This window comes from Fusarium falciforme, chromosome 12 (genome assembly GCF_026873545.1).
Source record: "Fusarium falciforme chromosome 12, complete sequence".
Lineage (NCBI taxonomy): Eukaryota > Fungi > Ascomycota > Sordariomycetes > Hypocreales > Nectriaceae > Fusarium > Fusarium falciforme.
The window spans coordinates 1,144,777-1,168,798 of record NC_070555.1 but is presented as its reverse complement, the minus strand read 5'-3'; the positions used below and the strand labels follow the sequence as shown (position 1 = coordinate 1,168,798).

The window sequence follows — 24,022 nt, the reverse complement described above, 5'->3', positions numbered from 1 at the left end:
TGTTACAAAGCCCACAGAGAATCTAGAAGCTAGTACGCACCTCCCATGATTTTATTACATTTTTCTTCTTCTCCATTGACCAAGATGATCTGATAACATCTTTGTCTTGGCGTCTCACTTTTTCTTTCAGCCGCGTGCCGTCTCAAGAGCCATCAATCACGAGGCGTGCTTGATAATGTCGCGTAATAGTCTTAGCGCGTTCTAGAATCCTAGAAGTCCGAGGCGGAGATTTACGCAATACTGGGCTCAGGGGTCAGTCGTGATTCTCCGCCTCGCATCTCCGTAAACTCCCACTTTTCACAGTCAGGTGCACGATGGAATATTGTCAACGGCCCGTATTGTCTGGCGTTTATTACGCACTCATAAATGCGAAGATGTTGCGGAGAATTAGCTGTCATGAAGTGGATAGTCATGAGGACATTTTGAGTCCTGACTAATTCACGTTTTGGCACCATGAGCAGTTTCCCTTGATAAATGGGCTTTTCCTAACAGTCTGGCTCAGTCACTAGACGAAGCCATTGGCATCCTTCTCAACCCCCCAATTCTCCTCTTCATCTTCATCAGACGCATGATTGAACGCTAAGATGGATGTTGAATCCCTTCTCAACCAACTCACCCTAGAGGAAAAAGTCCAACTGACAGCCGGTAAGTCGGCCAACACCCTGGTCCCCATCGTAGCCACTGCTAACCCTCATTTGTCAAAAAGGTGTTGGATGGTGGCACACAGCGGCTATTGAACGCCTGGCCATCCCTCCAATCCGCCTATCCGATGGACCCAACGGTGTTCGAGGCACCCATTTCTTTGACAGCACGCCATCTGCTTGCCTACCATGCGGAACCGCATTAGGCTCCAGCTGGAATGTGGATTTGATCCATCGTCTGGGTCAGCTGCTTTCAGATGAGGCCCACGCAAAGGGTGCTCATGTTTTGCTTGGACCTACTGTCAATATCCAACGGGGGCCTCTTGGTGGAAGAGGCTTTGAATCATTCTCTGAAGACCCTCTCCTCTCCGGAGTCTTGGCTGGTCACTATGTCCGGGGTCTGCAGAGCTCAGGTGTCTCTGCTACCATGAAGCACTTTGCTTGCAATGATATGGAAAGTGCACGCATGGCTGTGGACATCCAAGTCACAGAGAGGGCCCTTCGAGAAGTGTACCTTCTCCCCTTTATGATTGCCGTGGAAATGGCAAACCCGAGGCTGTTCATGACGGCATACAACAAGATCAACGGCACCCATGCTCCTGACAACGAGCATCTTCTCCAAGAAATCCTCCGTGATGAGTGGAAATGGGATGGTCTGGTTGTCAGTGACTGGTTTGGCAGCTATAGCACGGCTGAGGGCATCAACGCCGGCCAAGACCTCGAGATGCCAGGCCCCAGCAGATGGCGCTCTGGTGCCCTTGTTCATGCTGTCACATCAAACAAGGTCAAGCGTTCAACATTGGATGAGCGTGTGCGGAAGATCTTGCATCTTGTCAAGCACTCCATCGAGAAGACTTCTATTCCACCCAATGCGCCCGAGACTCAGCTCAACAGCCAAGAGCACATCCGTCTGCTGCGAGAGGCTGCCGCGGAAGCTGTGGTACTCCTCAAGAACGAGAACAACATTCTGCCGCTGAACCCTAAGAAGAAGGTGGCCGTCATTGGCCCGAACGCAGACATGACCGCCTACTGTGGAGGAGGAAGCGCCAGTCTTCGAGCTTACCACACTATCTCTCCACTCGAGGGTATTGAAGGCCTCGCAAGCGACGTTGTCTTTTCCAAGGGAATCTACGGACACCGGTCACTGCCTCAGATTGGCAAGATCTTGCGGACAGTCGATGGCAAACGCCAGGGATTCGCTCTGCGCGTGTACAATGAGCCAAGGCCTAGTTCCGGAGATGACACAAGGCGTGTCATTGAGGAGAGATTCCTCGATGATGCCAACGTTTGGTTCGTGGATTACGAGAATCCAGAGTTGGCCGAAGTCTGGTATGCAGAGATTGAGGGCGTCCTGACCCCTGAGAAGTCTGGCGTGTGGGACTTTGGTCTTTCTGTGCACGGCACTGGCGAATTCTTTATCGACGGCGAGTTGGTTGTCTCCAACGTTACCAATCAGACGCCAGGAAGCTCGTTCCTTGGATGTGGTACAATTGAAGAGACAGGTGCCAAGGAGTTGGAGGGTGGCAAGGAATACAATCTTCTCGTTCGCTGGGGATGCGATAAGACGTCCAACCTCAAGGTGTCTGGCGTTGTTGACTTTGGTCAAGGAGGTCTACGACTAGGCGGTTGCCCCAGACTTGAGCAACCCACAGCTTTGAACGAAGCTGTTGAGCTCGCAAAGACCGTGGACCAGGTTGTGCTGTGCGTTGGAACAAGCGGCGAGTGGGAAAGCGAAGGACAGGACAGACCCAACATGTCTCTTCCTCCCGGTAGTGACGAGCTCATCTCCGCCGTGCTTGCGGCGAATCCCAACACAGTGGTTCTCATCCAGAGCGGAACTCCTATTTCTATGCCGTGGGTTAATCAAGCCAATGCTATCGCACAGGCGTGGTTTGGTGGCAACGAGGCTGGCAACGGAATTGCTGACGTGCTGTTTGGTGTTGTGAACCCGGTAAGTTCCAAGACCCTGATTTTGGCAACAACTTGAGCTGACAATGTTCTTTCAACAGGCCGGAAAGCTTCCCATCACGATGCCTCGTCGCGTTGCTGATAACCCCAGTGCCTTGAACTTCCGTTCGGAAGGTGGTCGCGTCCTCTACGGCGAGGACGTCCACGTCGGTTACCGTTGGTACGACACTCTGGACATTGAGCCCTTGTTTCCGTTCGGCCACGGTCTGTCGTACACAACTTTTGAGCTCTCTCAAATCAGCGTCATCCCGGACACAGAGAACCAAGAGGTTGTTGTGTGGGCCAAGGTAGCAAACACTGGCTCTCGAGCAGGCGCCGCTGTTTTGCAAGCCTACGTCAAGCCACCCTCAGCGACACCCCTCACAGCTTCAGCCCGCGACACGATTACAAGGTCAAGCAAAGAGCTCAAGGGATTTGCCAAGGTCCATCTGGAGCAGGGAGCCAACACTATCGCAGAGATCAAGCTAGATCTGCTCCGAGCGACGAGTTACTGGGACGAGAGGGAGGATTGTTGGCGCAGCGAGGCCGGGGAGTACACGGTCCTTGTGGGGACAAGCAGCCGATGTGCTTTCCTAGAACAGTCGTTTACAATTGAGAAATCCACAACTTGGAGAGGACTCCGGGGATAATAGGGCCGATAGGGTCAACTATCTGGGGTATGCATCCATGTGTATGGGGAGCCGGCAACGGAGGACGGCATGTAGACTAACGGAAAAGGCTAGAAACGGATATAGATCACCAGAGGAATCTGACGTCAATCTAAAAGAGTTTCGGTTCCGTCCGTCGGACACAAGGAACAGAAAAAAGTCAACCACCACATGACTCGCATCCTTGTCGTGACCCGTCCCCACAGCCCAACCTATTTCTCCGCCTCGTCAGCCCCCCCAAAGGGTTTGTTCCCCAGAAACTCATGAACCATGACAGACGTTGTTGATCCTAGCACGCCACGAGACACTGGGTTCGGGGAACAACCCAAGCCCAGGGAACTGGCTAGTAGGGCTTGCGACGCTTGTCGTGCTAGGAGACGCAAGTGTGTTTTCCCCAGAGTCGATGGGACTACAGCGTCGCAATGCGTTGGCTGCTCCAGACTCCATATTCAATGTAGCTTTGCGATACCTACGAGGCCGCGGGGGCCAAAGAGGAAGAGGTAAGTTGTTGTCTCTTCCTCAAACTTATCTTGTTTTAACTTAGGCTAGGCCGCAGCCATCAATCCCTGTATCCCCGGAATTTCAACCCGATAGTCCATCCGATTATCAACGAATACACGATGGTTCCAGCCATGAAGAGGTTACAGCTTCACACAATGCCCAGCTTGGCATCATATCAAATACACCACACACTAATCCATCGCCAAGCCGTTCAAGTATCTCAGCCCCAGGTGTTTTTCTGGCCGAGGATGAATCGGGGCTCTACCATCGTTCGCTTCTCACAGATGAGCTGTGTCCCCGGGAACTCCTGATGTTCATCATGACGGATTTTACTGAACGCGTCTACCCACTCGTTCCTATTGTCCATCTGCCAACATTTCATGCCGATCTTGCAGCAAACCGAGACGTCAACGACCTCGACTTCTTGTGCCTCATCGTAGCACTATCGGCCTTGACCGTCGGACTCCTACCTTCTAGGTTCGACGCTTATCATGCCCTTGCAAGTCGCTTCGGAACTCGCACCGCAATGATCAACTATTGCTCTCAAATGTGTCTTCGCCTTCGGCCAGCAGACTACTGGGATCACCTTAGCCATCGTAAATGGGCCGTAGCGTTTGCGCTGTCCATGGGCGTCTTTCAAACGGGTCAGACGAACCAGAGTCGGATGTTCGAGGCCGAGTCGATGCAGATAGCCCGGCTGCTGGAACTTCATCGCACCTCGGAGTACGAGGACCTCAATGCTGTAGAGACCCAGCTACGGAAGAAAGCTTTCTGGCTTCAACTATACACATTTGCGTGAGTAGCGAAGTCTGCATTCTTCTTTCGGTATGTAAGACTAACTTGTGTCAGACATTCCAAAATCCAGCCTGGACGGCGCAACCACGTCACCTACCTAGATAATTACATGCTACGAGAAGTCGATTTTGATGCTTTGGAGCCTCTCAACCTCCTCGACGAACATATCTTGGAGATAGGAGCTGCAGGCTGTTTACCAGCTGTCCTACCTGCTAGGCTGCACAGTAATGCGGAAGAAGAATCATTCAACACGACGAGTGCGTTTACAATCACCTCTCGCGTCTTTCTAAAAGGCATGAGAGAGTCTATGTTTAACGATGGCTGTGACTGTGGCTTTGGAAGAACACCAGAAGAACGTCTCTCCCGACTACGAGACCTACTTGATGAGCTACGATATCTCCTCGACGGCCTTCCTCCACATTTGCGCCAATGGGGACCTGGGGATGGTTATCACTCGCCCGACAAGCCATTCTACAATAGTGCCAATGACGGTACCATTGATCAGGAGCCTTTTGGAGAGGTGCACCTTGTGCATGCTCAGAATGAAGTTACGCGGGTAAACTTGCACGTTACTCACCTATGGCTCCAAAACTTTCTACTCGATAGAATGGACGGCGTGATTCAAGAGATCGATAGTTCTCGCTTACAACCTTCGGCAGCCATGTCTCATCTTAAACTGAACTGGAGGGAACGCGAAGACATCTGTCGCCAGCTACTTCACATTCTTCACAGCATTCCTCATCCCTATCTTGAGCCGAATGGCCTATTCTTAGTAAGTCAAGCCAACTCAGGCTCTTCTCTAAAACCCGAAGCTAATCTACCATCAAGATATACAAAGTCCGCGACGTTGCCAGCTCGCTTCTCAGCTGTCCCTTGTCCATGGACGAGCATGTCTCACGCCGAGCTTCTGAATTCGTCCAGGAATTCACCAAGGTCTTGTCTTACCTTGACCGAAGCGAGATTGTTAATACGGATGGTTTGAAGAGCTGGATAGATGAAGGACGGCGTAACGATAAAAGCATTTAATCAACTCCCAAGTCATGTGTCCCGAGATCCTTCTCTAAACCGAGTTGGTTACATCGACCCTGTGTGCTTCGCTACCAAATCCTCACTGCCCAACGAAACAGACTCTAGGCTGAGTTCTGCTCAATAACCCGTCCACCTCTCCCAGACGTATCCTCCAGGTGTTGCTGCAGGCTGGAAATCTCATCTTGGAGCTCCTGTGCGCTGGCCCTCGGCACGGCGCTGTCAAAGTCGATGAGGGTTGCTTTTCCGGCATGAACTAAAAAGTTGTGTTTGCTGATGTCCCCGTGCTTAATTCCCAGTTCGTGTAGTCTGGTCAATGTCTGGTGACACAGGTCAAAGTCATCCGGCGTAGCATGGTGGCACTCGGTGATATTGGTCATGATGAAGCCAATGACTCTCCCCTCCTCGGACAGATGTCCAGGAAATGGAGGGCCGATGTGATAAACCTGTATCCATTTGTACGCCTCCGTTTCCTTCTCTAGCTGGGGAATTTCCCACGGAAACCGTGCGAACTTTGCGATGACCGTTGAACTAAAGCCAGGACAGGTGGCTTCGTAGATGTTGGAGCGAAGTTTCCGCCCCAATTTAATGTTTAAATAGTCAATATTGATGTGATGCCATGTCTTCTCGATGCCTGGCAGGCGCGCTCTTTCGACCTCAACAAAGTGGGCGGTTCCAGTCGTCGGGTCGCGGCAGATGCGGGCCATATTCCAATCCCTAGGTGGCAGTGGCGGAAGAAGGGATATCAACGAAGGTCCAAAGCACATATCTCCGCTGTCGAATACTCCGTTGTCTATTGTGATGTACTTGATGAATTGGTTGTTGATGAGCAGGCGGAACTCGCTTTCGCCCTCTGGATCAACGCTCAGCTGCAAGAGTTGAATGGTAGGGGTCCGGCAGGTCATAATGGGGGCAGACAAATGGACTCGGTAGTTCTTATTCAAGTCAAAGATGATTGATCTGCATCTCTGATGCCAGGTGTTTGGTGTTGGTACGTGTGCAGTGCATCATTCCAGTTTGTTCTGAGCGGGATCCACGCTTCCCCTGCAGTCCCGGCTCATCACAAGGGGACTGTAGCTACGGCCTAGTTCCTGCTCTTTCAGGCCTGAGCGCTTAGAGATGCCCTCCAACACGAGCTTGGTTGGCTATCCAAGTACCACGGTGTGACGAGCGGAAGCGCCCAGCTCCAAAGTGTACTCATCTATCCAGACAAAGGGTCCAAAGTTTTAATACAGTTTCCTCATCAAGTGACCCAGCGCTGCTGTAGGTTTCCCAGGCAAAGTCTGGAACAGCCTCTCCACTGGGAACTCACATAATTACACAGCCAGAACCGTTATCCTTCTTGTCATCTACACCCCCACAGCACCAAGAGTCACCACAGTCACAACAATTGTCGCACTCGCAACAATCTTCCTCTCCCCGACCTTTTTCATCAAAATCATCAGCACTTCTAGAATGCTCACCTCCTGCGAAGCCTCCCCTATCGGCCTCATATTCCTGGCTCAAGTGAACCTGGCTGTCGTCTCTAACATCCTGGTTCGTATCATACCCATCACTCCCCTCATATCCCCCACCAATATAGCCTCCACCCTCATAGAAGTTTTCATCCCCATGTCCTGAAAACCCCTCATGGGATCGGGCATAGGCCTCATCGCCATCCCACTCCGCTCTGTGTCTCTCATACCAGTCTTCATCCTCAACTGGCTCTCCTGGAGCGAACTCATCGTCGCTCATTTCCATCTCAGTGCTGATGCTTTCTGTTTCCTCCGTGACCTGTGAGAGCCCATCAGGGTCCAGTGCCTCGTGGCCCAGATACATGAAGGTTCCACCAAGCATTGCGCCCGCGACTACACCGCCTGCAATGGCCTTTTTGTTGATGTCATGCTCTTCATCGCGCCCTTGTTGGTATCCATGGTGATAACTGAAATGTTCACCTCGAGAATAGCCAGCGTGTTGACCCTGGTAGTAGCCGACATGTTGACCTTGATAGTAGCCTTGCTTATGCCCCGAAACATGGCCTCTTCTCTGTCCGGCATCGAAGCCTTGGCTCTGGCCTTGTGCAAAGCCTTGTTTCCGGCCCTCAACATGACCACTTACGTGTCCAGCGCCGTATCCTTGACTCTGGCCCCGAGCATAGCCTTGGCGTTGCCCTGTAGCCTGGCCTTTGTTATGTCCAGCGCTGAAGCCCACGTTCTGGCCCTTGGCGTAACCTTGTGCTTGTCCCGAGGCATGACCATTCTTGTGCCCTTGTGCATAACCCTGCTTCTGCCCTTTGCTGAAGCCTTCGCGGTTTCCAGCTTCTTGGCCGACCTTTCGGCCGTGCTTTTCACCCGCCTGGTAGCCCTGAGCTTGACCGGTCTTGCGCCCAGCCTTCTGACCTTGAGCATATGCAGCTTGTTGGATGCGTTTGACATCATCCATTTGCATGCCTTTGTTCGGTGTAGGTTGCTTCTTGACGACAGAAGGGCTAGGTGTGGCTTTTGGAGGAGGGACAGGCTTGTATCCGACCGGTTTCTTAGTTGGTTGTGCTGTAGGGAGCCGGCTCGGGCGAGGAGGATTTGGGAGAGGACGGGTCGGAGCCGGATGAGCAGGCCTTGAAGGGTGTTTTTGTTGGACTTTGGGGTGTTGAGGTAGGCCGACGGGACGCTGGGTAGGGGCAGCAGGGCGTTTAGGTATCGTAGGCTGAGATAGAACTGCGTTGTTGCAGGGGACGGGTCTCCTAGCAGCAGCCGTCTTGGCGGCTGGCGGTGGCCTATGATAGCATCTTAGTCAGAATAGCAGTCCTAGCTGATGGGTGGGGGAGTTTGAAGAACGAGAAATGCCAAAGAATGGGATAAAGGACATACCGGACCATAGCTGGAGGCTGGTTCTTGGTCATCTCTAGATGAGGTTCAAGGGCGGTGTTCGGTGTTGAAATTGTAAGTGAAGCAACGCTCAACTACCAGCTACTGTTTTATGCCAAGGGGAATGAACAGGACAAGCTTTCGGGCCCTAGCCAAGGTTTTAACTCCCAAGATGCCCGTTGCTCATCATCTGATAATCGACCCAGCCCCAACTGGCGACCCAAGTTAGCCCAGCACTTGCATTGTAGGATCCATCTCGCGGCTAATAGAGTGGTTTATATTTCTCAAAAAGCATTCAAGCTGCAGTCCTGAGAACCAATGCTGTTGCTTAGCGCGCGGTTGATGTGTCTGTCGTGGCCTGCAGGATTATGTCCCCGCTGTTGGGAGGCATGGATTTGTTGCGAAAGACTGATGCGCATGCACCTGCAAGGGTGGTCGTGCCAGTAAGCGCCAAACCAACCAGCGTGCAGATGAACAGATTGAAATTGAAAAACAATTCGAGCTGACGTGCTTTCGTCAAGACGAGCTTGCAGACATGGCTTGACAATGCAGCAAGGATGTGGTTTCAAGACAGCATCATGCTGACGGTTCAGTAATCTTTGTCACTTGGAGTTGTTATTCTGCCTCGTAAGGTCGACAGCATTTCTAGTGGTTGGATTAAGCGTCAACTGGATTTGAGGCCATCTATGCCAGTTCCACAGGCTATACTTCACTAAAAACCTCATTTGATCGTTCTATAGAAACTATTTATGGGCGTTCATACGTGTCGAGCCTGGAGTCTAGGGTGGCTGGACTGTCAGTGCTGGATCAGAGCCTCGTCTGCCCACCAGCAACTAGACGTTAATAGGCAAGCTGAGAAACATGGATAGATGGAATCAGAGAAAAGAATAAGCCTCATAAGGGTAAGCCTCATACAATAAATCCCGTTTTCTGTCTTTGGCCAGTGTCTTGATCTCCGGATCCGGTTCCTTCTGTTAATACCGGGACAGTGGAGCTGGGGAAAGCGGATATGGGGCCGAGCTGCCGACCGAACTTCCGACGGAGCCCGGATTGGGACGTGACCACGATAACGTGACGGGCTGAAATAAGCTATAAGGCCCAGAATAAACTTGTGGTCAGATTAAAGGTGAGCATGTCACCGTCCGTCATGTTTTCTAGCAATCTTCTGTGCGTTTTGGCGAAGCAAGGGGCCACTGCGACATGGCTGATAAGGGGCTATCAACTGAAACATCTTGGCCGTCTCAAGGGCTGCAGCCTAAGCCAATTATAGTAGTGACGTGACGTGCCCGGAAAATTAAAACCCGACAGTTAAGATCTCGTCTTGAGGATGGCAATTTATCGCCTTGAGCAGAATGGCCGGATGATGCAATGGGAGAAATGTTAGTGTCGGGAGGGATCGTCAAATTGATGATGCCAAAAAAGGTGTTCATAAACCCCCGAGTCTGGTAGACATGTCACCCCGTCGCGCAACACTGGCTACCTTTTAAGCATAATGTGTTTCAAGGAAGCTTATTTGCAGGTCATCGTGCCCTCGGTTCCTGAATGCCTGGGGAACCCCTTGCAGTTTGCCTCAGGTCTTGTTTGGAAACAGGCCATCCCCTGTTCCTCGCCGAGAGCGACAAGGACTCTACCATTCTACACCCGACTCTCCCGTAACAAAGCTGTCCCCGGATTGGTGCAGAATTAGAGTTGTTCTGGATCAACGTGATCCTCTAATGCCAATGTTTGTTTGAGAGAGATCATCGGTTTAGGGGCATCGCGATGTGGGTTCTCAAACAGCATAAATAGCTTGTCCCCGTTTCTTCATGGTTAGAGGAACAGGACTGTGTCCCATTCCTTTATCCCCACATCGCCCAAGATAATCGCAACCATGGTCCGAGCCTTGATCCCAACCGCTGCCCTCGCCCTCATCGGAGGCGTCCAAGCCCAGTGTGGTGCTGGCACACCCGACGCCCAGGTGACGGGCTCCGACGGCTCCTTCACAGCTACCAGCGGGTCTGGAGAGGTCTACTCGGGTTCCGACTATCTTGCCGCGATCCAAGCTGCCATCGACTCCATCAGCAGCGGCCAGCGCGTCTCTGTCATTGCGTCGGGTTCGATTGGTGCAGGCACCATCAGCATTGACAGCGGCAAGATCTTTGAGGGATGTGGTACCATTGACGTTGCCAACCGAGCTGGACACGGCGCTATCGAGTCCCTTGACACCACGGATGTTCAGATTCCTTACCTCACCATGACTGGCTCTCCTTACTTTGGCCTCCGATTCTACGGCACCAAGAACTTGGTGCTCGGAGAAATCACGATGAACCTTAGCGGAGGCTTGGGTATCCGCTTCGACCGAGACAAGGCCGCCAACTCGAACGTTAAGATGGGCACTATCAGCGTCACCGGTGCCGGCAGCCACGCCGTCGAGACCTGGAACATTGACGGCCTCGAGATCGACCAGGTTATCGCCCGCGACGTCGGCGAGGCCGGTCTCCTCATCCAAAAGACCACCAACGCCAAGGTCGGTCTCGTCGACGGTAGCAACGTCGGTGCAGGCACTGGTTACGGCACCCTCCGATTCGCCAACAACAACGGCCAGGGCGCCAACGGCGAGTACGAGACAAACATTTTCATCGACAAGGTCGTCTCCCGCGGTGGTGGCCGTGGCGTTTTCTGCGTTTCCCAGTCCGGTGCCGCTGAAATCGAGACTGTTGACCTGGCGGACAACGGCAACAATGCCATCCTTATCGAGAACTGCTACAACGTCAAGATTAACGGCGGCACTGTCAAGGGAGGCGGTGAGGTTCGTCTGGCCGCTCGCGACGAGTTCCCCAACAACCGCGACATTTCGGTTACCCTCGAAGTCAACGACAACTCGGTCCGCGAGTCTCCTTGCGGTGAGAACATTAGCTGGTCCATCACTGGCAACGCCAAGCAGAATATCTGCTAAGTGGTGAACCTTCGTCAAGGCTGGGGTGGTAACGCCGAGAGTGCTATTACTCGATATTACTCGACTATTGTCTTTTTTGCACCATTCATCACTGTACATATTTTGCTTTCGACCTGTACTATAGTTCTCAGCTGGCTTGAAAACTGCTCCAGGTTGGATGCAGTGTGAGGGACTGTTAATATTTGCAAATCCGGCACAATGGTTGAAATCAACTCTTTAAGCACTTGTTCAAATAACATGCTTGTGTGATTGTAAAAGGGGTGAAGACGTCCGGTTACAGAAATTGGAGTGTAGATTGACACTGAAATCGCCACATAATGAGGGGATAACAGCATAAGTGAGAGTTGCTGAGGTGAGGGGATCACGGTACACGTCCCGTAACGAGCTGGCCTGAGTCATTGCTTTCCCGGGGAAACCCGCTTCCAAAGTTCGCCCTGCTGATCACTCATGCTGGTTCAACCCTTATCCTTCCAACGTATTGATGCAAGTAAAAGCTTACAAGATAGGAATCATGATTGTTGAGAACATCACTTCAATGGGGAGGGCCTTGCTGCTGTATTCACTGCTGGCATGTTGCATATTGTGACTCGCACCGGGCATCACTATAGTAACAAAGAACACAGTTTCTAATACATGACGGCATTAAAATCTAATCAGAAAACGCCCCGACAGCAACTGATAGGAGCTATTGCAATTTGTACACCCTACGCTTTGTTGGTTTGTCCGACGTTTGATGCCTAATCGTTCTCTGCAACGGCAAAGGTAAATCACAAGAACAAGCTTTCTTGAGCTCGCAATGGCTCACATCAACGCAGATACAACTTAGTTCAAGCTCAAATAAGCTTCCAAAGAGACATGCTCAGCCCCATTCGATTCTTGTGACTAAATTTTGCTTCGCAGGGACATCTACGTGAGAAGAGTTTGAAGATTCTGGCGGGAGATGAGAATGAAAAAGCTTAACATGTTTTCATCCATAAAAGAGTGTCGCCTCTCCTTCTCTTCTCTGTTTTCTTTTTCCCTCCTTCATCAACCTCAATCACAGTGATAAACAAACAACAAATACCAACGTTCATCACATCTTTCACTTATCACCACTTCCTCATCGAAGCTTTCACTCATTATCACTCCCAATCATCACCACTTCCCACTTTCAAAAATGTTCTTCAGCTCTGTTGCCCTTTCCCTCATGGCCCCTGCCCTTTGCCTGGGCTGGCCAGTAGACTACACCGGATTCAAGAAAGCATCCTCCAAGCACAAGATGGAGCCCTGCAAGAATGCTTCGTCTTTCAACCTCCTCACCTACAACGTGGCCGGCCTCCCAGAAATCATCAACCGCAACGGCATTGAGGACAAGAAGCTCGCCGCGGCCCGTATTGGCCTGCATCTTCGTGAGGAGGCATACGATGTTGTCCACCTTCAAGAGGACTTTCATCTTCACGACCGCATCACTACCAACGACAACCACACTTACCAGACTTTCTCTTCTGGCGATGTCATAGACGGCGACGGCCTTAATACATTTTCTTGGTACAACTGCTCCATCTTTGATCGCTACACCTGGAAGGAGTGTGCTATAAACGGCGGCGACTGCCTGACTCCTAAGGGTTTCACATACATGACATCTCACATTGACGGTCTGGAGGTTGATCTCTACAATCTCCACGCGGACGCTGGGTATGTACTTAACAAAGTATTCGTGGATAATGGCTAACATCACCTTAGAAATCAGTGGCCCGATCGATTGGCTCGCTCCGAAGGACTTGACCAGCTTCTTCGACACATCAAAAAGCACTCCAATGGCCGACCCGTCATTCTCGCCGGTGACTTCAACGACGTGTGGACCCACCCCAAGCGCACTATCAACAAACTGACAGATGCCGGCTTCACCGATGCTTGGGTCAAGCTCCATCACAACGGCACCATTCCCGAGAACAACGGGAAGAGCAACGGGTGCGCCCACCCACCCCAGAACAACTCATGTGAGGTTGTGGACAAGGTTTTGTAAGTTGTTTCTTAAAACATGATGTCATTGAGCAAAACTAACTTTTTTTTTTTTTAGTTATCGATCTGGCAAGTTTGTGCACCTAGATGCCGTCAAGTTCAACTACGAGTCTGAGATCTTTGTCACGAAATATAACTCACCCTTGTCGGATCATGCCCCCGTCCGTGTTGATTTCGCCTGGTCCCGCAAGGCGGTCAAGGATCATAAAGAGGTTAAGGAACCCAAGATGCCTGAGGAGGTTGAGGAACCTGAGCAGTCTGAGCAGCCCGAGAAGGCTAAGGAGGCTAAGAAGTACAAGGGGATGAAGAAGCCTAAGGAGATGAAGAAACCCCAGCAGACAGAGAAGAAGGAGAAAAAGGAGAAGACTACGAAGGTTGAAGAGCCTAAGAAGTCTGAAGACCCTAAGCCAATTCTATACCCAATGGCCCGAGGAGCCTAAGGGTCCTGAGGGGCGAGGCGGGTTGAGAGGTATAAGAAAGCAAGGCGTTTGGAAGGCGTTTTCGGTTTTCATCACCCAAATACTCTATGAGATTGTCGAACCAACTGATGTGATGGGTTTGGGTTAGAAATTGATTAAGAATGGGTCAGGGGTGGTGTTGGGGTTTTGGTGTTAGTTTTATTCTTCAATCAATTCTTCACTTCTCACTGGCGCTCTTAATTGTGAATCCCCTCATTTATCGGGATTCAGAATTTCTACCGAGCCCAAGACCCGATATCCTGTGAATACGAGCATCTTTATCCTTAACGGGAATCACGCATGGAATAGTGACCATGGACACCCATCGCGGCCCGCTTGCCAAATGCAGTAACCTAGTCCTTGACCGAGGCATGGGTCAAGACTATGCCGTCGATTATCCGGTTATAGCATTCGTCGAATGGATCAATCGCGCTTTTGCACGTGGTTGTATGATATCACTTCTCCTCTTTTTCTCACCGCGAACGCTCAACTCGGTAGTGGTTCCCCAATGGTTCGACAAACGTTCCTCAGGGTTGTTTAGTGCTTGGCGTCGGGGAACGAGGGCTCAACATGGCATTTCATTTCCGCTCCTTGCCAGTAGACAAGTAGTTATATATCATGGTAGCCATTGTATTTGTTCGCGTTGTGGAAGCAGGCAGCGCAATTCTTTTACTCCTCAACCTCGGTCTTGTCAATTGTTGAGTGTCTTTTGACTCAATTCATCATGAAGCTCCACCACCTTGGCCTGGTTGCCTTGAGCTCCAACAGCTTGGCCCAGTACATTGATGTTGGAACCTTGTTGGATCCAGTTCAGCCTGTGCTGTTTCCCGATGCTGAGAGAGCAAAGGACCCTCTGGCCCATCTTGGAGCTAACGGGCCGTGGCATATCGGTAAGTAGCATCTGATCATCATTTGCGCAAAAATCTTAACATTTGACAGGCCCTGATGTTACTGGCATCTCTTCCGAGATCCCCGACGGCTGCATTGTCGACCAGGCTGCCTACGTATCCCGACATGGATCCCGTTACCCAGATTCGGGCGCTCACAGCTCGTGGGTTGAAATGGCTCGTCGTGTGAGTACGTCCAATTTCGGCATATACCACACACTCTGACAATTCATAGTTCAAAGAATCCAAATACACCGCTACTGGACCATTGGCATTCTTCCACACGTGGGACACTCCCCTGACCAACCCCGACCTGCAAATCGCCCAACTCAGCAAGACTGGCTACAAGGAGTTGTTTGATATGGGGTACACTCTGCGCATCAGGTATGTATCCGACTCATGGGATCTCAGTATTGTGCTGACAGGTGTAGATATCCCGACCTCTACCAAGAAGGCGACAACTTTTACGTCTGGGCCAATAACTACACCCGCGTTCTCCAGACCGCCCGGCTCTTCGTGCACGGTTTCCTTGGAACCAACTCCTCTCTGGGAACAGTCGTTTCCGTTACTGGCAAGGGTATGCCCGCCCACCTCGGCGACACCCTCGCTCCTTCGGATATGTGTCCCGCGTTCAAGGATGACAGCGACAAGCAGCAGTCCGCGTGGCGGGCTACTTGGCTGCCCTCCTTCAAAAAACGACTTTCTCAGTACATCAAGGGAGATCTCCAGCTGGATGACGCGCATTGGAACGACTTCCCTTACATCTGTGGTTTCGAGTCACAGATTACCGGTCGTCTGTCGCCGTTCTGCAACACCTTCACTCAGAAGGAGCTTGAGCAGTACGAGTATCAACAGGACTTGAGATACTACTACGGCGTGGGTCCTGGGGCGAACGTGGCGTCCAAGATGATGGTTCCCTTCCTCAATGCTTTGGTGCAGAGATTCGTTGCTGGTCCCGATGCCGAGGGCGTTGACTTTGAAGGTCGTCCCTTCAAGCTCCCCAAGCTACTGATGAGCTTCCTCAACGATGGCCAGTTGAACGAGCTCGCTGTTGCAACCGGCGTCTTCGACAAGCAAAAGGCTCTTCCTCTCGATCGCATCCCCAAGGATCGACTCTGGCGCAGCTCCAACATCTCACCCATGCGAGGCACCATTGCTTTTGAGCGGCTCAGCTGCCCAATCAAGGGAAACCCTCACAAGCCCAGCAACAAGAAGGATACCTTTATTCGAGTTCGCATCAACGACGCTGTATACCCTGTGCCCTCGTGTCAGGACGGCCCGGGCAAGTCTTGCTCTGTGAAGAAGTATGTTGGATATCTGGAGAAGCGGCTCCGGAAGGACGGAAACTTTGCCAAGATCTGCAATGCCACTGATGCTGCTACGCCAACCAAGGTGCTTGGCGCCAGTTTCTTCACTGACTTGGCTCAGCCGCACTTGCAGCCGGTCAAGCCTTAGATGGGGTGCAGTCACGGGGATGGCATAGAGTCTCATCGCTGGTAGGGCACGATTTTGTTTGAAGTTGCTACGACAACGAGTTCATAGGTTACCGAGAAGTGCTTTGATTCTTGATAATATTATTCATCAAAGTGAATGCAATGGTGACGACCCTAGATGCTTGATTGGCTACCTTGACGCATGCATGCAGGCCACAAAGTTTATCGACACCGTAAGCCACAATCCATACACCGTTCAAAGCTTCATCCAAACCATGTCTACTCGGACCCAGGCTCAGCATCATCCTTGTTTGTGCCAGTGGTCAGCTGCCCTTGCTTCTTGGCTCGCTTCTTCTCCCACCTGAAGCCAAAGTAAATGGCGATGTACAGGAAGACGGCGAATGTGGCAAACCCGACGTAGAGTTTGGCTCCAATGCGCCAGTTGGGTGCTTCGGATGCAGGATAAGCTGCAAGAGGCACAAAAGCACTGAGGAGGTAAGCAAACAGAGTTCCAGATGCGAAGAGCACTGTTCGGACTTGAGGTTCGTGGGGCAGGTTCTCCGAGGCCCAGGAACATAACAGCATCATTGACACGCTGGCTCACGTTAGGAAAGAGGATTCAATGGTCAACCAACGGTGATACTCACGCTCCTGTATAATTCATGTACCAGCCAGCCATGTACAGTCGTTCGTTCTTGGGCCTAACGATGAGAATAGCCAGGGACGTAATATTGACAGTCTGCCATGGTTAGACGAGTTTCGCCTCAAGATTAAGCTATGTTAACTCACAGAATGTACGAGCAAGAATGGTAGACGCTTGCCAAAGTAATCGCTCGCACTGCTATAAATGACTTCAGCAGCCAGCTGGGCCGCTTGTCCGATAATTGGCAGGTAGTTCAGCATCGCAACGGTACTTAAGCCATGTCAGTTTTAAGTTTACGATTCTCAGAGGCGCACTAACTATTTCTTAGTCCCATCAGGGTTCTTGAGAGACTTCAGCCAGAGGTTGTAGTAGTTGGATGGAGTGAAATTGCCACCAATGGGCCACGCAACTGAAATTTGTTAGATACGGAGTGAAAAGTGCGCATGGAGAGCTTACTTCCGATCGCCCACAGTTGCCAGAACGTGAAGCATCGCAAAAAGCTCTTTGGGGTAATGCCTATCTGAGGCTTTCGGTTGACTCGACGAGCACGGGCAAGGGCGATTTCTAGGAAACGTTAGAACATCGCACCACGGGTCTCAGATATGGGAGCTTACCGATGTGGCGAGGCTTAAGATAGAACTTTGCAAGACGATTTGGGCTCTCGGGCTATTGAGCTGTCAGTGCCGACTCAAATCCAAGCTTCTACTTCACTTACGTATCCCGGGAGCAGGAAAAAGGCCACCAGAGCCACAGCAATTGTGCAGACTCCCTAAGAGATCAGTTAGTCAATACGAAATCATTAATGATAATGTTATCTCACATTGATGATAAAGGTCCAACGCCATCCCGCACGGCCTAGAACGCCCTCCATGTTGGTTGACAACCCTCCCTGCATGGCACCAGAGATCATGGCACCAGCGGGTTGAGCGATGTTGTATAGACTCATCCGTAGAGCTACCTCGTGTGGGAGATACCATTGGCTAGAAAAGGATTAGTTACGCCGAATTGCAGAAGAGGAAAGTGAACATACCTGATCATGGTGAAGTACGCAGGCCAGGTAGTTCCCTCGAAGAAGCCAATGAGGAACCGAAGGCCGTAGACCTGGTAAACGGTTAGTTGTTTGAAGGAATTTGTAGATTGACAGATTATCCAAACCTGATTGTGGTTGGTGACTACCGATAGACAGCATGTCAACATTCCCCAAATAACCTGCTCGAATGTTAGAAGAGTCCATGGACGACGGCATGATTGGTGTCTTATTCCGTACCTCACAGGCTGGCAGCCACTTTGAAGGGCCAATATGCGAGATAATAATGCAAGACGGCCAAAGCATTATGATGTAACCGATACTTATCCCCGTTAGTAACAGAGTTTGATGAGCTGTCATGCACGAACTCACTTGAAATAAGTGGTAAAAAAGTTGAGCTCGTTGCCGTAGAGGGAAAGATCCTCCTTCATGCCCGACACATAGGCATTGCTCTATAATGTGTTAGTCTTCACTGAGCTTCTCAAGTTCGATGCCACTCACAATATTGGTCTGGTCAATGTACTTGAACATGTATCCCAGGAACCCAATGACCAAAAACCCAAGATCAAGTCTCCAAACAAACGCTCTCTCTTCTTTGGGGTCGACATAGCCGCTGTCCTCAAGTACCGTCTGAACTGGCGTCTTGCTGTCGCGGTCATAGCTTGATGGAGACGAGGCATCGTGTGCCTGGATAATATCGGTAGCCATTTGCACAAGAGTTGCAGGTGATCTCCCCAAGCCGATACAGAAGCCAATAAGCCAGTACAAGACGCAGCCAAGGTGCCAATAAAAAGGAAAACCAAAGGATGGTCAGGTTTAGTCGGGGTTTATCCACCCGAGGCGATATCTGATTGCATCAGCTCCAGGACCGAGTGCGTGCTCATGAAACATGGGTCAACAAGGGGGCAACTTGAACCAACTCGGCCAGAGGTTCGAGCACGCTATAGGAAGCCTGTATCCGAAGGAGCATGGATACTACTAGTTTGAGTACCCTGCATACTGGCGTCGGAGCACTTCCGATCCGGGGGAGTTTTACCCTTTTCCAACTTGGATGGGTGGGGGTTGATGACGATATATCACTTGCAGTGAGTTATTTCCGCACGCAAATTCCGTCAAGATCGCTGGCCATCGAGCTTTCTAGTAATGTTATCTTGTCTAACTAGCTCAAGATGTGGGAGAGCTGCGCAGTGGCGAGGCGTAAGACCTGATATGATTCAACATTGTGAACCTGCGTGGCACTTTTGTTCGATCTTGTGGCTCAGTTAACCCATCAAGGGCCGGGCTTCAACTATAATAAAGAACACATAGTCAACACATCATAGCATCATATCCCAATGCTAACACAGTGGTCTTTTCTTAACCTTCTGCTGCCCGCGCACTTTTGTTCATTGTAGAAAACCCAAGAGTCTCGTATCAGTTAAGTTTCCAGCTAAGTACATACTAAATGCTATTGGCCGTTCAAAATTTCAGCCGCAGAAACTCGTCAAGTGGTATTAGCGTCTTGATCTTGCCTTGCCGGAGCAAATTTCTCCTCTCCTTGTATGCTCTATGAGTTGCAAGCCATTCCTCCGTGTGGCCCTGCATTGGCTCAACATCTTGACTAGTCGCAGCCTCATTAACAGAGTCCACAAGGTTTTTGATGTACGCAAGCTCAGCTCCCTCCTCTGCCAGACTATGAAAGTTGCGACCTCTCCCTCGAAGGCTGATTCTCTTGTTGTAGTCTCCTCGAAGGGTTTGCCGACTGGGCAAACGTGTCTTGCCTGTGAGAACGCGTGCGATTGCCTGTGCTTGAAAGTCAAACACAGAGAATGTAGAAACGTAGTAAGGAATTCCGACAAAGCTTAGAGACGGATCTTCGATATAAAAGATGTCTCTGTACAAGTTGTGCACCATGTTTGCTTCTGATGTGACGAGTACTTCTGGACTAGCGTCATCCGGGTCCAAATTGTCATTGTGATATTGGGGCAGGAACGGGAACGAGGTGAGATAGCCCGTAGCCACAATGACGTGGTGGATGTCTTTGAGGGTTTGCCCATCCTTCAAGACAATCTGGCCCGGGATAGGTGATTGTTCCTCGAGACCATCTTTGGGAATAGCGTTAGAGTCCAGTGTGAACGCCGTCACACCGCCAACCCTCTTGACGATATGTGGCAGAACCTCTGTCGGATGATCAAACTGACCTCCTCGAGTGCTTTGATAGACGCCTGTAGTTACGTCGCTCAACTCTCGACAAACATCGAGAGACGAGGTACCGCCTCCGATGACCAAGACGTTCTTGTCTCGAAAGCGGTTTGGATTGCGATACTCCTTCGTATGACTGATTCTGTCTTTGAAGAGCTCTTTCCACTGGCTCAGCCCTGGAATATCAGGGATGCGAGGAAGGTTGTAGTGGCCAGAGCAGACGACGATGGCATCAAACTCCCATGTTCTCTCAACAATCCGCGGTGAGCCGTCCTTTGCCAGCAAAGTGATGGTTCGAACAATCCATGTTTTTCCGTCTGGTGACTTTGTAGCATTTTCGACTCGGGTATTATAGAGAGTGACCTCATCAAGCCCATTTTCGGTGCTGAGGTTATGGAGATACTTGGCAATCTCCCAGTGGCTCACGTTCTCGGGGGTTCCCTTGGGCCAGGGCTTGAGGTTGCTGTACAACAAGCTGGTCGGGACATTGTTCTTAAGCCCAGAGTATGCCGGTCCAGGAGGAGCAAAGGTAACCTCAAGGGCATCCCCATCAGAGGTATTCAGTGGATGGTGCTGCTTGCTCGATTGCTGTGGGAGAAACTGGCCAGGGACCGACGTCGCGTAATCCCCTAGCGACGCTGGCTTGCTGGGATATACCACACTGTTGGAGTCTGTCCTTGGATCAAAGTTCCAGACACCAGATGAGACTCCCGATCGCTCAAATACGACCACGTTGGCTCCCTGCCTGAGTAAGTGAGCACCGGCACAGATACCGCTCACTCCAGAGCCAATGACAGCCACGCGGGTGCCTTGGCCAAAGGTCGGTGCTTCACCTGAAGGAGTGACCGTGTCATCTTGCGGTATAGAGCCCATTGCAGGGGACAGAGCGGTATGATGGTGCAAGAAAAAGGAGAGGGTTGCTCTCTATTCGGATGATTTGCAGGGAGCTGTGGTCAGATAAAAAACCCTTCTACGGGGGTGTGTGAAAGACCGGAATACTTCCCCATCATACCTCAAATGCCCGTAGAGAATAGGATTAGCTGCGTATCTGCGAATAACCCCATACCGGGTGGGAGAGCATCTGAGCGGGGGACGTCCGACGTAGCAATAAGCCCTGCGGAGCTCGTTATCTCCAGTTTGAGAGATTCCACTCCACCTGCAGAGGATATAATCATCTCCTCGCCAAATCAGATGGTGTCAAGGCTCAATATCCTAGCACGCGTGAGGTAGCATCTATCACGCAATGGATCCTGTGCCGTGTACCCGACACAACGTTAAGCTTGGAGATAAAGTCCCGCCGCATATGCGCTTCCTCTTGACTAGGAAAGATGCCTAATGTTGCTTTAAACGGGGACGGGATGCAGATCGGCAGGCATACTCATTAGTAATCCTTACGGTGGCATCAAATGATGCTCGAGTATGCGCCAGTTGCGCGATCAGGGACCACTATTCCATCAACGTCGAAACTATAGCCGAGGATTGGTATGGTGCGCTTGGGTCGGAAATAAGCCGTGTATGCCGACCCCAGGATTTAGTCACTTTCCAAGGCCTTGTTATGGTTAGAGCTGTCGGAGTATTGCGACTGCATGGCATGTTGAGACTCCGACGACGAGAATTGCTTGGTGTTGTGCGCGATTTCGGAGGACTTGGGACTTGACATTGTACTAAAATCTCGTGTTACTTATTGTGAGTCTCAAATCGTCATCGAGAGCCAAGCACTTGGTCAGAGAGGGGCATCCCACGATTATTGCACCAACATCTCGTACCTAGGTATACACATTCCACCATGGGCCAAGAGGCGCCAAACTCCAGCTCAGATGTCCCCCCCAGACCTAATGGGGCCCCCAAACTCGACATTGCAATTGCCGGGGGTGGCATCGCCGGATTCATCACTGCCATTGCCTTGCGTAAGCATCCAGGAGTCAACGTTCAGGTGTACGAACGTGCGCCAGAACTCACGGAGATCGGCGCAAGTATCGGACTTGGACCCAACGGTCTGAGCTCTTTGGACAAGCTTGGAGTTGAAAATGCTCTTATTGGCGACATCCTGTATCGACAGAAGTCTGGATGGCCAATGATCTATCGACATTGGAAAACCGGAGAGATTATCGATCACGACGAGCATCACAATGTCAAGGACAAGAGACACTTCACTACGCGCTATCACAGAGCCCATCTTCACAAGGCTCTCTACGAGAATCTTCCAAGCGAGATTGTCCAATTTGGAAAGAAGTTGACCGGCATCAAGGCAGACGCGAATGAAGGTTGGCGAATTTCCCAGTGAACACACGATTTACATCAGGACTAACTGCTGAGGAGGCGTAACTCTATCGTTTGAGGATGGCACAACTGCGAAAGCGGACATTTGCATCGGCTCAGATGGTGTGCATTCTGTAAGTCCTCAATCCGTCCATGAATTGTGGCCAGTGTGCTCATGATCGCAGCGCGTACGCAAGACTTTTGTACCGTCGCATACTCTTCGCTGGACCGGATGGGTGGCACTCCGGGCCGTCTACGACATCTCTTTGCTAGACGGTATTGAATACCCTGAAGATGCTGCGCACTGGGTGAGTTCCAGGATATTAGAGCTAAATGAACTGTTGGCTCATACATGGTGCACAGATCGGCCATGGACGACATCTTTTCCAGTCTCCGCTAGGTGGTTCTTCTGTATTTTGACTTGCTCCTGTATATCTCTGCTAATAACTTCCCAGGCAAGGGACTTTTCACTGTCGTAGGAGGATATCACGCCGACCCCAACGACCCCAACGCACCAGGACAAGGCGTCAAATGGGATGATGTAGGCGATGTTGAAAAGTTCAGGGAGTTATACAAGGCAAGTGGCTTATTACCAAGTTTAGAAAACTCCAAGTTGATAACCCCCTTTCTTAGGACTGGCACCCTGCTATTCGTGCCTTCACTCAAGCGGCTCCCTACATCAGGCAGTTTCCCAACTACACCGGTGATCCTCTTGAAACTTGGTCATTCGAGAATCGGGTGGTACTTGTTGGGGATGCCGCACATGGCCACGGCGGTGCTTTTGCCGCTGGAGGGTCTCTCGCCATTAACGATGCCCACGCTCTGTCTCTAGCACTTCTCCACGTCTGGCCTCCTTCATCGGCCCAGAAGCCCTCACTCGCAGAGATAGGAAAGATCTTTGCACTTTACGAAGCGACAAGAAAGCCACAGGTGAACAAGCTTTTAGGTGCTGTTCATAAGGCTGTTGCAGGCAAAAAGCTCAAGTTGGAGGACGGAAAGGCCGAGACAGATGAGCAACTTCGCCAGAGAGTACGAGACAGGATGGATCCGTACTGGATCGCCGAGCATGATGTCGTAGCGGCATTTGAAGACGTGGTTTCCAAGGAGAAAGCCAATAGAGTAGGATCGTCATAGGGTGAAACTAGTCAACTGGGACAACGGCATATCAGCGCAGGCTTTCTGCAGCTCTGGAGCTCTGTAGGCGTATGCAGCCCAGGGAAAAACACGAGAAAAAGAATCATGCACATACTATTAACTACACAAAGATTCTCCACTCTTTACCTTGACCATGAGGCATAGGGCCTAGCCGTATTCCCAATGTTGATGCACCGTCCCTTCTTGAACGTGTCACTCCCACCATCCGCCCACCAATCTCTAATTGCACCTAAACATGAATTCGGGTTGTAAAATTAAGCCCTCTGGTGATGATGCCCGTAGGCCAATACTTGGAAGTCTCACAAGCGAGCACAAGGATCTGGGCTGAGTCTGCGTGATTTATCAGGGGGCTCATACAATCTAAGAATCTCGGGCATGAGGTCATGTTATTGAGTGCGCATTAGCTGATGTAAATTGAGGCATCTCGCTGATAGTTTACAACGTAGACGTCTTTTTGTGGAAGTCGTGTTGAAGTAGCCAACGTGTCATGTTTGCCTCGTGCTCGATAGCTTCAGACCTCTCTAATCACCGGTTACAACTCGGCATTGAATCACATGAAATGTTTTCCCATGAATTCTCGCTCAAGTGGCCCTCTAGGCACGACCACAGGTTGGTGAGCGAG

The 24,022-nt window shown here is 51.0% G+C and overlaps 9 protein-coding genes across 9 annotated transcripts; 6 read left to right on the top strand and 3 right to left on the bottom strand.

The window, feature by feature from the left end:
- Positions 1–584: 584 nt before the first annotated feature.
- Positions 585–3,238, top strand: NCS54_01414000 (Beta-glucosidase; the record flags this gene model as incomplete). The annotated part of the gene is made up of 3 exons (XM_053159302.1): positions 585–645; positions 707–2,592; positions 2,651–3,238. The coding sequence occupies 3 exons, from the start codon at positions 585–587 to the stop codon at positions 3,236–3,238; spliced, it is 2,535 nt and encodes an 844-aa protein (XP_053015277.1).
- An 838-nt stretch (positions 3,239–4,076) lies between these two features.
- NCS54_01413900 (Fungal-trans domain-containing protein) lies at positions 4,077–5,578 on the top strand (the record flags this gene model as incomplete). Its single annotated transcript, XM_053159301.1, has 3 exons — positions 4,077–4,552; positions 4,607–5,324; positions 5,381–5,578. The coding sequence occupies 3 exons, from the start codon at positions 4,077–4,079 to the stop codon at positions 5,576–5,578; spliced, it is 1,392 nt and encodes a 463-aa protein (XP_053015276.1).
- A 104-nt stretch (positions 5,579–5,682) lies between these two features.
- On the bottom strand, positions 5,683–8,456 carry NCS54_01413800 (F-box domain-containing protein; the record flags this gene model as incomplete). Its single annotated transcript, XM_053159300.1, has 3 exons — positions 5,683–6,431; positions 7,042–8,330; positions 8,425–8,456. The coding sequence occupies 3 exons, from the start codon at positions 8,454–8,456 to the stop codon at positions 5,683–5,685; spliced, it is 2,070 nt and encodes a 689-aa protein (XP_053015275.1).
- Positions 8,457–10,291: 1,835 nt separating this feature from the next.
- NCS54_01413700 (Hypothetical protein) lies at positions 10,292–11,356 on the top strand (the record flags this gene model as incomplete). The annotated part of the gene is made up of 1 exon (XM_053159299.1): positions 10,292–11,356. The coding sequence occupies one exon, from the start codon at positions 10,292–10,294 to the stop codon at positions 11,354–11,356; it is 1,065 nt and encodes a 354-aa protein (XP_053015274.1).
- A 1,156-nt stretch (positions 11,357–12,512) lies between these two features.
- Positions 12,513–13,797, top strand: NCS54_01413600 (Endo/exonuclease/phosphatase domain-containing protein; the record flags this gene model as incomplete). The annotated part of the gene is made up of 3 exons (XM_053159298.1): positions 12,513–13,030; positions 13,079–13,357; positions 13,416–13,797. The coding sequence occupies 3 exons, from the start codon at positions 12,513–12,515 to the stop codon at positions 13,795–13,797; spliced, it is 1,179 nt and encodes a 392-aa protein (XP_053015273.1).
- Positions 13,798–14,539: 742 nt separating this feature from the next.
- Positions 14,540–16,157, top strand: NCS54_01413500 (3-phytase; the record flags this gene model as incomplete). The annotated part of the gene is made up of 4 exons (XM_053159297.1): positions 14,540–14,705; positions 14,755–14,888; positions 14,938–15,086; positions 15,134–16,157. The coding sequence occupies 4 exons, from the start codon at positions 14,540–14,542 to the stop codon at positions 16,155–16,157; spliced, it is 1,473 nt and encodes a 490-aa protein (XP_053015272.1).
- A 257-nt stretch (positions 16,158–16,414) lies between these two features.
- NCS54_01413400 (Hypothetical protein) lies at positions 16,415–18,513 on the bottom strand (the record flags this gene model as incomplete). Its single annotated transcript, XM_053159296.1, has 12 exons — positions 16,415–16,730; positions 16,783–16,874; positions 16,925–17,048; positions 17,097–17,187; positions 17,235–17,342; positions 17,393–17,444; positions 17,494–17,547; positions 17,599–17,758; positions 17,809–17,950; positions 17,988–18,127; positions 18,178–18,257; positions 18,307–18,513. The coding sequence occupies 12 exons, from the start codon at positions 18,511–18,513 to the stop codon at positions 16,415–16,417; spliced, it is 1,566 nt and encodes a 521-aa protein (XP_053015271.1).
- Positions 18,514–19,263: 750 nt separating this feature from the next.
- NCS54_01413300 (Hypothetical protein) lies at positions 19,264–20,859 on the bottom strand (the record flags this gene model as incomplete). The annotated part of the gene is made up of 1 exon (XM_053159295.1): positions 19,264–20,859. The coding sequence occupies one exon, from the start codon at positions 20,857–20,859 to the stop codon at positions 19,264–19,266; it is 1,596 nt and encodes a 531-aa protein (XP_053015270.1).
- A 913-nt stretch (positions 20,860–21,772) lies between these two features.
- On the top strand, positions 21,773–23,379 carry NCS54_01413200 (Hypothetical protein; the record flags this gene model as incomplete). The annotated part of the gene is made up of 6 exons (XM_053159294.1): positions 21,773–22,250; positions 22,306–22,379; positions 22,431–22,553; positions 22,609–22,648; positions 22,701–22,822; positions 22,879–23,379. 6 exons carry the CDS (start codon positions 21,773–21,775, stop codon positions 23,377–23,379), a joined length of 1,338 nt encoding a protein of 445 aa, XP_053015269.1.
- Between the last annotated feature and the right edge of the window lie 643 nt (positions 23,380–24,022).